This window comes from Anolis sagrei, chromosome 4, assembly GCF_037176765.1.
Source record: "Anolis sagrei isolate rAnoSag1 chromosome 4, rAnoSag1.mat, whole genome shotgun sequence".
Taxonomy (NCBI): Eukaryota; Metazoa; Chordata; class Lepidosauria; order Squamata; family Dactyloidae; genus Anolis; species Anolis sagrei.
This window is the reverse complement of record NC_090024.1, coordinates 197,215,195-197,228,271: the sequence shown is the minus strand read 5'-3', so window position 1 is coordinate 197,228,271 and position 13,077 is coordinate 197,215,195. Positions and strand designations below refer to the sequence as shown.

At 38.4% G+C, this 13,077-nt stretch overlaps 1 protein-coding gene across 1 annotated transcript in view; it reads left to right on the top strand.

Moving 5' to 3' along the window:
* PLXNA2 (plexin A2) overlaps positions 1-13,077 on the top strand; it is a 521,320-nt gene that overhangs the window by 196,148 nt on the left and 312,095 nt on the right. Inside the window, exon 4 of the mRNA XM_060772844.2 lies at positions 9,575-9,709. Within this exon, the coding sequence (XP_060628827.2) occupies positions 9,575-9,709 (135 nt within the window). The remainder of the gene's footprint in view (positions 1-9,574; positions 9,710-13,077) is intronic.

Genomic DNA, 13,077 nt, shown 5'->3' with positions numbered 1-13,077 from the left:
TTCACACAAACACACGCATGGATCTATGAAGCCTAGGGATGGGAAGAGCTAGATATTTGGTAAAACTATGAGAAAATAGTTATATTTCTACAAGGAATAGGTTATTTAAACAAACAAACAAACACCCAAGAGAGAACAAGAATGAAAAGGAAAGGATGTCAAAGAATGGTGAGGCCTGAAAATCAGAGCGGACAGGCTTGCTTGGCTTCATGCTGGTTTACCGCTTTGTTTATCTTATGCCCAGCAGTGTGAGAAAAAGGCCAAGATGTCAGTCGGGATTTGCAGTCTAAGATCAATTGTCTGCTCTTGGTTGTAGTCCCAAGTCACAAGTTAATATTCATGGTTGTTGATCACTGTGGCTTTATATAGTTTACTATAGCTCAAGTGTTACCACACCACTGCATGTCAGTCTAGCAAGTTCGATGGTTTGGTTTTTGTTCCTGATTGTTTTGGTTTTGCCCCATCTTCTAGGATTACAACCACTTTAGCTTGTATACTAATAAAATAAAGCCATCGTTGCTGAAAATGTACAAATGGTTCTACAAGAGTATATTAATACTCAGATTGGAGGAAAAGGGAAGAAATAATCTCAAGAGTGAAACAGGATAGTGGCACTGAGATGTCCCATCTGTCTGATATTTTTTTTGTACCACCAGCATTGTCATCTTGCTGAATTGGCTCTATGTGTTGCCTATCTGTTGAATGGTGGTGTGGAGGCTTTGCTCCTATCTTCAGTGCCAGTTTCAGGTAATGGCTTTGGGAAGTTTTGCTTCCTCTGCTGCCATTTGATCTTTCTGACCTCCCGCCCCATCCATTTTAGCAAGTACATCAGGGAATTTGGACAGAAATGGTAACAGAGCTCCAGATGTTACATTTTTGGACCATGCCTCACAGAATCTCTCAGAATCCCATGAAGGTTTAAGGAATCTGGGAATTGTTGCCCAAATTGTTATTTATTTCAATATCATGTGGGATTCCGCTGATCCAAATATTAACTCTTGACAACCCTTGACAACCACCTCACTTGGGCTCTACGTGTAGTCCAACAATTGGTTTGCCATGCTGTCAGCCATTTACTAGAAGATAAACCCAGGGCACCTCCATCAAAGTCTCAGGACTATTAAGTGAGAGCACACCACTAGAACATCATTAAAATAAACTCCTCACCCTTGGGTTCCAGAACCCCCAAAAGCTATTCAGAACCCTACCCTTCACCAAAAGGTTGATACAATGTACACTGAAAACATATACTCTCCTTTAGCTTTCTGCCAGTGACAGCTTATTTAAAGCACAATCCTTAGTCCATCGTCAAAGTCTCCCAGATACAGTATAGGGTAGGGAAAAATCAGAAAAAGAGGATAAAATTCTTATCTAATCCCAGTGTACTGGAGGCAGGACTGTCATTTGTCATATGTACATATGAAATTCATTAAATTGTATGAAGATAGTAGGTGCCCCTTATTGTACTGTAGACCCCAAAATACTTATATCTGCATTAATAATATAATACAAGCGTAATCTGCCCTGGGAATTTATATCAAAGTGTAAAACATATTGGAAGAATCATCCTGAAGTCAGGGATGTAATCATTACATAGAAGAATTCAGGAGAAATGCAGTAACTGGCTCAAGCTGGAGTCAGTAATCCTGCTGCAAGAAGGTCAAATATGGTTGAAAACATTTGAGCTGCCCCCTGTAGCTGAAAAGCTTAACAGCAATTTGATCTGTAGCAATTAGCAGGAGACATTACTTCTGTCTTCAGGCCAACAGGCACTTAACTTCTAGATTTCAATATAACAAGCAAATAAGTTCTTTTTTTTTTCTTGACCAGCCAAGAACATAGAATTGACTTGCTTCTGGCTATGTGTGGAGAGGATATAATGCATCGGAAACCAATGCTGCTGGCATTAGTGGTGATTTATGGTTTTTATATCAGGCCTGATGATGGTTATGTTTGCCACCACCATGCTTTTCTCTCAAGATGGAAACCCTAGGTTTATTCTGGGTTTCATTCTAGATTTTAAAGGATTTATTCCAGGTGTTTAACCCAATCTCCAAAAAAGTCACTTTTCCAAGTTGTGTACTATTAAGGCAAAATCATAATACTCAAAGAGATATGTAATCTCTAATAAACTGAAATCATTTATGTCCTTGTGGGTTTACTTGTGCTCTAGATATAACATTGCTACATGCTGTGCTGTATCCTACCTTTCACGTACACCATATTGTCAGACAGCCATTCTCATATGACCTTTCGGATAAGCTTTTAAAAAATGAACCCATTCACCAATGCCCTCACAACAACAAATGGGGATGATGTCCACTCAGAAAGACATTATTATGCCATAATTTAGGGCTAAATAGTTTAAATGTGGCAGAGATTTTGAGATGAGGGGGCCTGCAGGTAATATGGTTAATTGGATATGCTGATTTGAATTGAATGTGCATATAAAGAGTTTTTATTAATTTCCTTGTGGACATATCTATGATTTAAGAGGAAGATGTTTAATAGGACTAGTATTTCACTTTTATTTCAAAGGGAATGCTTCCCATACAGAAGACAGAACACTAAATCACATCAATATTGCTCCTTAATGTACCAGAACACAAGGTGAGGAAGTGGAGAAACTTGAGCCTCATTTACAGCCATTTGTAGAACTCGGTGATACCTCTGTTTTTAAGATGGTAGTTACAGTTGATGTTTAAGTAGATGCCAACCCTTTACTAACCTGAGTCAATACTTGAAAAAAGCTGGTTTCCATGCTCCTCTTTATTCCCCAACTAAGATGTTGTGAGGGAAATATATCCAAAATACATGTGATGTATTCTTGTGCCACAGTAATGGCATTCTGCAGTCAAGATGGGGTGTTCACGTGTGTGCTATCTGCCTCGCCATTTTCTATGATGCCAGTAAATGTGATTGTTAAAAATATGATGGTGCCACACTATAATAACATTTCTGATTGTATGTAAGCTGCATGGTTTGACTGATTACCCCTGCCTGGAATGGGATGGATTTTCTTCTAGGACTAGGTAATATTAGATTATAAATGTCAAAAGATAGTGGCATTAGTATCTATTGCCTGGCTTCCCTCTTTAAATCATCCACATACTGATATTTGAATTGTGTAGAGTTCAAAGACCTAATGTGTAACTGTTCTTGCCTGGAAAGAAGACGTTATACTGGATGGCTGTCTGGTCCCTTCGAAACACCATTACAATGACAACAACAATAATGACAGCCAGATCATTCGTTTATTCATTGGGAGGAACAAATGTTGCTGACCTTTCAACCCTTGCTCATGCTAATATATTGCCTACTCAATAGCAGGGATGTTAAAACAGATTCAGGTTTTAGAATGATGAGCCTCTCCATGCCTTCTGCCATAGACCCATACGAACTCATGAGAACTGCTTTGGCTCCAACTTTCACATTTTTTGAAGCACAGGTTTATTCCATCTTGCTCTGCAAATATTGCTGTTTGTTTGTTTTTTGAAGTTTTTGAAGTTTTATAGTTGCTGGAACTGTACTGAATGCTTAATATAGATTTTTATGCATTTCCCACAAATAATATACATTTTTGTGTATATGTATCCTGATATATATTTTACACTTTTCCCCAATGCATTTGTTTTTGTATTTTACACACTTCTTTTTTCTAATCAGAGAGCTGTATTTTAACCTTTGGAGAAGTGAAAATACTTAAGGATAATTGGTTTTTGATTTCACATATTCATAAGAGAAGTTTGTTTTAGGGGTGTTTGAGTTGCATGTATTTGTCTATACTAAAATGAAAACTAATTTTTTCCCCCATTCCTAAGTACCTAGGTGAGGGCTACTGGTGTTGGCTGTGGGCTGCAGCAGTGAGTTACATCTAATGTAAAAAAAAGTGCCATTTTTAAAAACTCCAGAATGGAACCTTTATTTCTGGTCCTTTATCCCTCACTGCACTTCTGTAAAAGGTAACTAGTGTTCTGTAGGAGTTAAATAAAGAGACCTGGCTTCTTTTGAATATATGAAGCTTGGTGTGCATGTCCTTATTTGGCTAATTTTTGGGCATCAAACACTTTGTCATGAAATTCTGTCTCACTGAAAAAATCATAATGAAAAAAGACAGGTAATTTAATCATGGAAAGCTCCCACAAAGAGTCTTTAGCACCCTGTAATAAGAGCCTGTGGAGAGAAATTGGAAGGAAAGGCAGACCTGTCATAGCTTAGTTACAACGACAGTTGTGACGGTGAGTAAAATAGTGGAAAATTCAGTGTAGTGGTTGCATGGGAGTTTCTGTGTTGTGTCAGAGTCTTGAATGGATCAGACACTATCACCAGGGTGCTACTCTGCAACATATACATGGCACAATATGGTATTTTGCTAATCTCTTAAGATAATGCATAGCTTATGCATGCAGTCTTCATTGTAGTGGTATTAGCCAGACAAATCCCCATGATGCCTTTGAAGAACAGAAATTTCCGAATCAGAATGCATTCTGCTTCATCACGTGCAAATGTTTTGCTGGCCTTGAATGCTCTGAGCTGGAGCTGATATTTGGATTTACAGATTATGATGTTAGGCTCCTTTCAAGCTGTATTTGCAAACACACATCAGCACTGATTGAGGCAACAAGCTCCTTCAGTCCCATGGGACTGTTCAGCAATTACAGCTGACTCCTAGGATAGTCTCCATCTTCTGTGGTATGAACTATTCTGGGTGGGCTTCATTTCTGCTCTCAAAGCTTCTGGTCTTTTCTGTGTATTTTGTCTGATATTCAACATGTTAACCAACAGATCAGAGTTTAGCTCTTTCAGAATTCCTATGAAACCAGGAAATGGATAACAGACCTGTGAGGCATATTTATTTAGCTTTAGTTAAAGGTCTCCAGAGTGGCAGGTGGTCTCTTTCACATCAATGTTGTATTGAAATCAGTTTTAGTCTAAACTTTAAATGAAGTATCCAAGCTTATAAACCTCTCTGTGGCTTAAGGTTCATCCCTTTGGAGAAGTCTTAAATTTAGACTAAAACTTGGAGTGAGTCAATCACTACACTGATGCTGACATGACCATTTGCATTTGAGCCATCACTGGATATCTATGGTGAGTACACATAATTTGGAATGCCATGTCTATATAAAGCAAGGAGTTTAGATTGTAATCCCCAATTTTCCTGATCTGTGTATATACATTTCTGAGTCTTCTGGACATTGCAGTCTTAACTATCTGAACAATACCAAGTTGCTATGCTTGCTCTTGTATTCATCTTTCTTCATGTGTTATCACACAAAATGTTGCTTTTTCTCCTTTTCCTGGTACCATTAAGATCTATAGTTGCATTATTAGCTTCATTTCTGCCCTATTCAAAGTACAGATCATCATGTTTCAGGACAGTAACACCTGATGTATTACCCATGGTTGGGGAGGTTTTGTTCTACCTCTCCAGCCATTATATTCTCATAGGAACATATCAGGTGACACAGATCAATCATATTTGTCAAACTATCTTTTCACTATGAGTCTTCTCTGTCACAGATCAATAGTTCTTCGATATGGCGCAGCAAAACAGTTGTTATGTTCTGTAATGACAAAAGCATGCTATTCTAGGAACTGCTGATACCTATGACCACTTATAAAATGTTCCATTCTTACCTTAGGACAGATAGAGTGGACACTAAACAACACTCTTAAGGATGTTTTGTTTTTGTTTTTTTCTGATTCAACAATTCAAAGATATACTTCCACAAGTGAGCACTTGAAAGAACCTGGTGTTTTGCCCTTTCTTTCCATGATAATATTGCAAATTGATATTAGATCCATTGTATGATTTGGTGTGAGGTTAATGACATGTGCACAACCCAATGGCTCTCATGTCTGTGGGCAATGAATCTGCTCAGATTTCTGGCCCAGACTTCAAAAGAACTATCCAAGTGGTGAGCCTGTTTGAGGGATAAGGTTCAGCATGTTGTAAAGACCCTTTTCATTTCAGATGATGATGATGATGATGATGATGATGATGATGATTTCTTACCCACTTCTCTTCATGGCTTGAGGCAGGTCACAGATTAAAGCTTGAAATAGATTTGCCACCCAACTGACATAAAGATAACCAAACTCCACTGGAGTTCAGGAAGTGATATCAAACTATATGTACTTATGAACATATTTCACAGGTCTATCCTCTCTCTCAACCCTTGTTCCTAACTAATAACAACAAAGTGTATAGAAAACATTTCCAAATAGTAGGAGTTTCTGTGAAATACATGCATTACACACTGATATATTACATATTTTAGATTTCAGTGATATATTTTCAATCAAAAACCAGTGTTAACCTTTTATAATTGCATCATGTAATCCATTTTGGAATCTCATTCTGTCTATGAAAGTAGTTCTCTCTCCACAGGAACAACCTCACATGGTTGTTGTGGATGATGAAATATATGTTCTCTTGAGTTCCTTTAAACAAAAGTAAGTAACAAATACAAGCTAAATACATATGTAAGTAAACACACATGCAGATACAAGCTGTAGAAAGTGATGATAGCATTGGTATTGGTGAAAGTTATAGTTCAGTAAAGGATGATGACAGACTGAAAAAATAGCTCTAGATCATGCAGAATTCCCACACTGATTTTCAAATGAGACATTTTCACACAATGGGTTGACACTTTCAATGTTCTACAGAGAACTCGAAGCATAGAAGGGCACTGAACTTTCCCCTTGGCACAATAGTCCAGAATTGCAGTTTTACTCCTCAGAATCGCTCCAAAAATGTGTTTCTGGATTGATAAGGATCATTGATTATTCACTTGTCAAAGGAAAAGACGAAGTGCCTTTGCCAGGAACCCCAACTCAGCTATGTCTCAGTGATCAAGAAATGCCACCACACAAGGCCGAGCAATACATTGCCTGCTGGCCTATGAGGATTAATTAAATTTCTATCAGACATTTTAATAGAAGAACTTTGGAGGCTGTTGTCCTAGCAACGTTTTTAAACAGCTGGTTTAATGATGGGTGGAAAATGGGATTGCTGGAAGAGCTGAGCTGAGGGACAGAGCAGTCTGCTTTCTTAGAAGTGACTAACAGAGCAGAGATGTTGAAGGGGTTTTGGAAAGAGTACAGCCTTCCCTTGCTTATTATGAACTATAAAACATATTTTTCCTTTTGGATGTAATCATATTTTTGTATAATATTTTATAGTCATTTCTGGAATGGGATTCAACAACCCACACTCGTAAATGATTCCTCTCAGTCCTTGTCCACTTCCTGTATGTCTTTCCTAGAAGTTCAGCTTCATCCTTTGCAACAAGGTTTTTTGCATGATTTAGGCCTAACACTAGAATCAGATACTCGCTCACTAAGCAGCAAGATGGGACAATGAGAGACAGCCAGGCATTATTATGGAGCAGATGGCTTTTTTGTGATCAGTTTCTCTTTTTATTCCCTTTCCACCACCCCCTCCCTGCAACTCCACCACCTTTCCCATTTTTCTAGCATGGCAGCTCATGTGCTTTGAAGCACCCCTTTGCACACAGCAGTTTTCTGGCCAACAAGTAACAGAATCTCTGTCAACGAATGCCACTGGGCTATCCGGAGATTTCACAGAGCCCTTAGTTCACATGGATAGTCTAATCTCCCCGCCTGATGGTTGCCAATGTTTGCAGCTTGGTGTTATGTAGACACCATGTTGTAATCAAATGGCTACTCAAATATGCAAATCCTAGTAGAGGAAAATACAAAGTAAATTGTTTGTTTATCCCTCCCCCCTCTTCCCCAAGGCCATCAATTATTAACATTTTGAAAGAGACCGGGATGTGCTCAAGCAGTTGTGTTCCCACTGCGTATGGTGGGGTCTGTTGTATTCTGAGCTACACTTTCCTGCAGGGAGAGGGATTTGCATAATCAAGCCTAAAATATCACCAGCACTAGCGAGCTAGGAGGCCTTCATACAGAACTAGCCAAATACCCACTACATGTGGGCTGTGTTTTCTTTGCTGGAATCAGCAAATTTGAGGAAGATATGAGATCCCTAAAATTAAACAGTGATTTATTTCATTTTAGATTCCTCATCAGATAATACATCATAAAAAAATTACTGGTGTCTTGGTTTTTAGGCCTGTTCCTGGGGCACTGATTCAGAAATTTGCATTGGATAGATTGCATCGGCTTTGTTTTCTTAGATATGATTATCATGATTCTCTATGGGAAAGCAAATGGCAACAGTTCTGTATCTCAAAAGCTAGAGCTGATAGGGGGAAACTGGTGCCATTTTTGGAATCAGGAGGTCAAATATAAACAGAAACAGAACTAACATTTGAGGCACAAAAATGTGTGTTGGCCAGTGTAATAGATCTGATCTGGACTTGAGTATAACAGATCTAGCTAGCAAATTAAATAGTTTAACATTTGCTACCTATAATAATCTTGTTAACTTTTAAGAAAATATCTCCCCAAATTAGGCAAATTCACAAATTATTGCTGCCATTTTTAATACTTTTATGAGACGAAACCTACTTCTTCCTGGATTGACAATCCTAGCCTGGTCTGCATCATGTCAGACTAGATTTAGGATACATGGTTGAATACTCTTCTTTTTTTTCGTCTCACCATCCCTTCATCCTTTTTATGTTGCAAGAAACTTAATACTGCTACTTCTTTGAGAACTTGACACAAATCAATTAGTTTTAACAGTACCGATAGATCCCCCCCCCCCCCTTCCTCTTTTCGTTTTTATAAGGTAAGAGAATTTTAGAAAGCTAAGTCAGCACCTTTCTCCCTGATAACTCTACTTTTCTGTTGTGGAAGGCAATTTTCATGTGGATGAAGACTCATTCCTATGATAGTCCCACTTGCAAATGTTATGCAAACCCCAAACCCCAATGAAAAATCACATCAGCTCTTTTATTGTGCAATGGAACTCTGGTTTCTGCTAGCTCTTATGAACCCAAACTGCAGTCTGTGGGTGAGAAGAGAGAAGGAGAAAGAGAGAGAGAGAACCCAAACTTCAGAGATGTCGATGCCATTATCATACACTTCTGAGTGTTGGTGGCTTACCCATCAACATTCCCTCTTGGCCACGCTTCTCCAACCACACGTGGGGAGTGTCGCCCGAGTGCCAAGGATCTGTGTTGGCTCCATTAGAGGCAGCACAACATGGGCAGGCTCCCATGTTGGGAGGAACGTGTTGTATTATGCCTCCACTCCACTTGTGGGCAGGGCCTCTGCCAGAAGTCCAGTAATGTTGTGGGATGGGTAGCATGCCCATTCATCACTGAACTGCCAAGGAAGCATCCTAGGATGCTTAAATTGCCCTGTCAGATGAGGTCAAAGATGATGTTCAGAAAAGAATTTGAGACCCCAGCATTGAGCTATTTAAGGTCGGGGCCCACAGTTTAAGAAACAGTGCTTTAGGTAGCCCTTTATTTAAAAGGTGTTATACATAGTTTTCTCAAAGTTGGTCTATGAAAGTTTATGCTACCAACTTCATTCTGTCAGTTAGTGCTACAAGAACATTTTGTATACTGATATCCCAGACTAACATGTCCAAGTGTTTTAACCTGTACTATTTCTGTCTTTATTCCAGATTCGAGCAGATGGACCACCTCATGGTGGCATTCAGTATGAAATGATTCCAATTTTCAAGGACGGGAGTACTATTCTTCGAGACATGGCTTTCTCTACAGATCATAATTACCTCTATGTCATGTCAGAAAGACAGGTAAGACTTGCTTTTCCACACCATAGTAAGTGTTGTGTTTTAGCTCTAATGTAATGGGAAAGTATTGCTCACCCAAAATGATTCTTAGAGTTTGCATTAGGTATATATAGTGCCAGTTGAGGTTTTATTTTTATCTCAGTCTGGCCAGAGACAACTGTCTGTGTACCAGGGGAAGAGGACTTTTCCTTCTCATCAGCTCACTATTGTTTTTAACAAATGGAAATTGGATGGAGCCACTATAAATGAAATATGGTTTGGGGATTTGGATTTAAGTCTGCTAGTATAACCCATCTCATTGAACAGGAGCCTCATCCATTCATTTCTCTCCATATGTTTGGCTGCATAATGCAGCCTTTGCAAAACAAAAGTCCTGTTTTGTTTTCTTTTTTTGAATCTCAAGTAGGCATGCTCACATGTGCTTTTTCAAAGTGGTAATGAAACTGTACTTGATGAGATTGTGTGTGTTAAAAAAGGTCAAGATTGTAAGGTGCAAAATTGGACACAGCAATTAATTTCAAGATACTACATCTGTTCTATTCAATCAAGTATGTTGAGCAATATTAACATACTGAATTCTTGATCTTCCCTCCTTTGATGATAGAGAAGATAGCTATGGTTAAGGTTCTCCTCTTCATGGAGCATTTCTGAACATTGATAATCAAATGTTGTTCATACAATAAAGCAGGAAGGAAGCATTTTAAAGCTTTGCTTGGCCCTGGGTTTTTTTTTTAAATACAAATGTGGAACTTTGAAAGACAGATCTTTGTCCCAATTATAAACCTGGCAACATGTTAAAATACTTTAGTGTCTACTTACAATGATGTTAAAGAATTTAACAAGCTTAGTTTATAAAATATATGGAAACAACCAACTATTTTTCAGATTTTTTATTTTTCTTACTTTAAATTTCATATTATATCACACATGTATTGTTGTGAATTTATATCTTGCCTTTCTCCCAAAATTGGGACTCAAAATGGTTAATTGACACACAAGACAGATAGAATTGTATATTGCATTCTAAAATGTGGGAAAAAAGCTCTTCCAATAATTCCAAATTTCTGCTTCTCTAAGAGTTTATTCACTTACTACTAAATTGAAAAAGAATTGTTTTCTTTTGGAAGGCAAAGTCAGTGCCCACTATGAATAGCTCTATAGAGCACTTCAGCCACCTTACTTAATTTTCAGTTTTCTTAGGACTGTACATGTAGCACAAAATCCGGGGCGAATCTTGATTAGGAATACTCCTGATTGAGCCGATACACTCTGTGTCCATCTCACAACCATCTTTGAAACCAATTGACACAATTGGATCATCACCTTACCTTTCTTGTGCCTTTCTTTTACTCTGTGGCCAAGAGCACTCAGGAACTCTTGCAGTTATGAAGGGCAACACAGGCCCAACACATCCCCCTTTTCCTGCACTGCTAAATTCAGGGAAAAGAGGTTGGCAGTGCCAGCCCATGCAGACAGCGGACCAGTTCACTTTGCAGTCGCTTGTGCTGTCCACAGTCTGCCCAAAGTGTAGGGCTGCCCTGGAATATTGGTGAAACTCTAGCACATTTCCCACTGTTGCACAATGTAGGATTAAATCAGATCATCTTCATTTATGCTGCTTTAAGGATCCTTGAATGCCATTTGGATATGCAGGAGCTACTTCTGGTCTACTTCAGAGTATGTGCCCAGTATAGATAAGACCTTAGTCCCAACTTTTGGAATATCTGTGGTGGTTCCACCTCGTTTCAATTATGAGTGAAGGAAATAGAAAACTGGTGAACTATTTCTAAGGTAAACATAGCATATCTCCTGCTACGTATCTCCCACTATGAACCACCTAGGACCTTAAGATCGTCCGGGGAGGCCCTGCTCGCTGTCCCCCCACCATCGCAATTGCTGTTGGTGGGGACAAACGACAGGTCCTTCTCTGTGGTGGCCCCTCGGCTATGGAATTCCCTCCCAAGTGAAATCAGAACCTCTCCTTGCCTCCTGAACTTTCGGAAAAAGGTGAAATCCTTTCTGTGGGATCAGGCCTTTGCAGACTAGACCAACATGATGGTAGAGCTATGGTTTAATGGACTCTGGTGATAGTTCTAATGTTTAACGTTTTTATGATGTTTTTATAATGTTTTATACTGTTTTTACTTGAGATATATATCTATGCTTTTGTTGTTAGCTGCCCTGAGTCCCTCTGTGGAGGTCGAGATAAGATGGAATATAAACGTCCGAAATAAATAAATAATTGATAGCTGAGTAATTGCATTCCAAGCTATGTGAGCTCATTGATTCCTTAGCATTTACTATCTTCATGGCACTGTTCATGAATGTGATAAACTGTTCTTCGGGGGGGGGGGAGGGGCATATTGCATTCAGCAACACCAAGATGATTATTATAATGGAAATTTATAGCCTTTGCAGTCCACTCGAGTCAATTGCTTATTGATGGCAACATCATGTAAATAATCCAGAACCTGGACTGTAAGAGATCAGCTGTATTTGGATTGTTGTTTACATGATTTTAATATGTTGTAAGTCTCTTTGGGTCCTGTGAGGGATAAAAGTGGGATATAAATAAATAATAATTATTAGTAGTAGTATTATTAGTATTAGTATTATTATTATTCCACTCTTAGTGAGAAAGGTCTGAGCCATGAAGCCTTTCTCTTAAGTTTACTGATTGTGCTAAACGTTTTAGTGGCTATAGCTGATAATTCTGTACTATTGAGGAATTTCTCTAGTGTTGTGTGTATGGAAGTAGATGAAACTGGATTGCACTGTGTATTTCTTTGTGGAATAGAATCCTTTGAAAATGGATTTTCAGAAGCTGTTACCAATGGATTTGATTTCCAAACCTAGGTTAGCATAGAATGACCAAAGAAAAACCACATTTTTCCACATTTTTTCCACATTTTATTTCTGCTTCTCAGATAAACCCACAACAAGAACAGAATTCATCATTCTTTTGTACATCAGTCTCTCATTGGCAGTGTTTAACATTTTCTGAAAATGTGTTCAGAAAATTATTTCTAGGCCTAAATTTTATTGTTAATTCTAGTCAGACTAGACCCATTGAATTTATGGACCTTACATAAATGTTGATTTACTGGCTTGTTCATGGATTTAATTCTTCTTTCTTATTTGAACTGACAGTTGCATTTATGCTTTACATATTTATTGGGAAAGTAGATCCAGAATAGTGATTGATTTGGGTTTTGTTTGTTTGTTTGAGATTTTTTTATTTTGCTTGTTGTCGTTTTGTTCTGTGTGGGGTTTTTTGTTTTTTTTGGGGGGGGGGGGGGTTGATAGATTTAGGAATCTATTCCTGTTGCGAGGAAGTCTTAAAAATTGGAATGTTCAAAACTATTCACAGT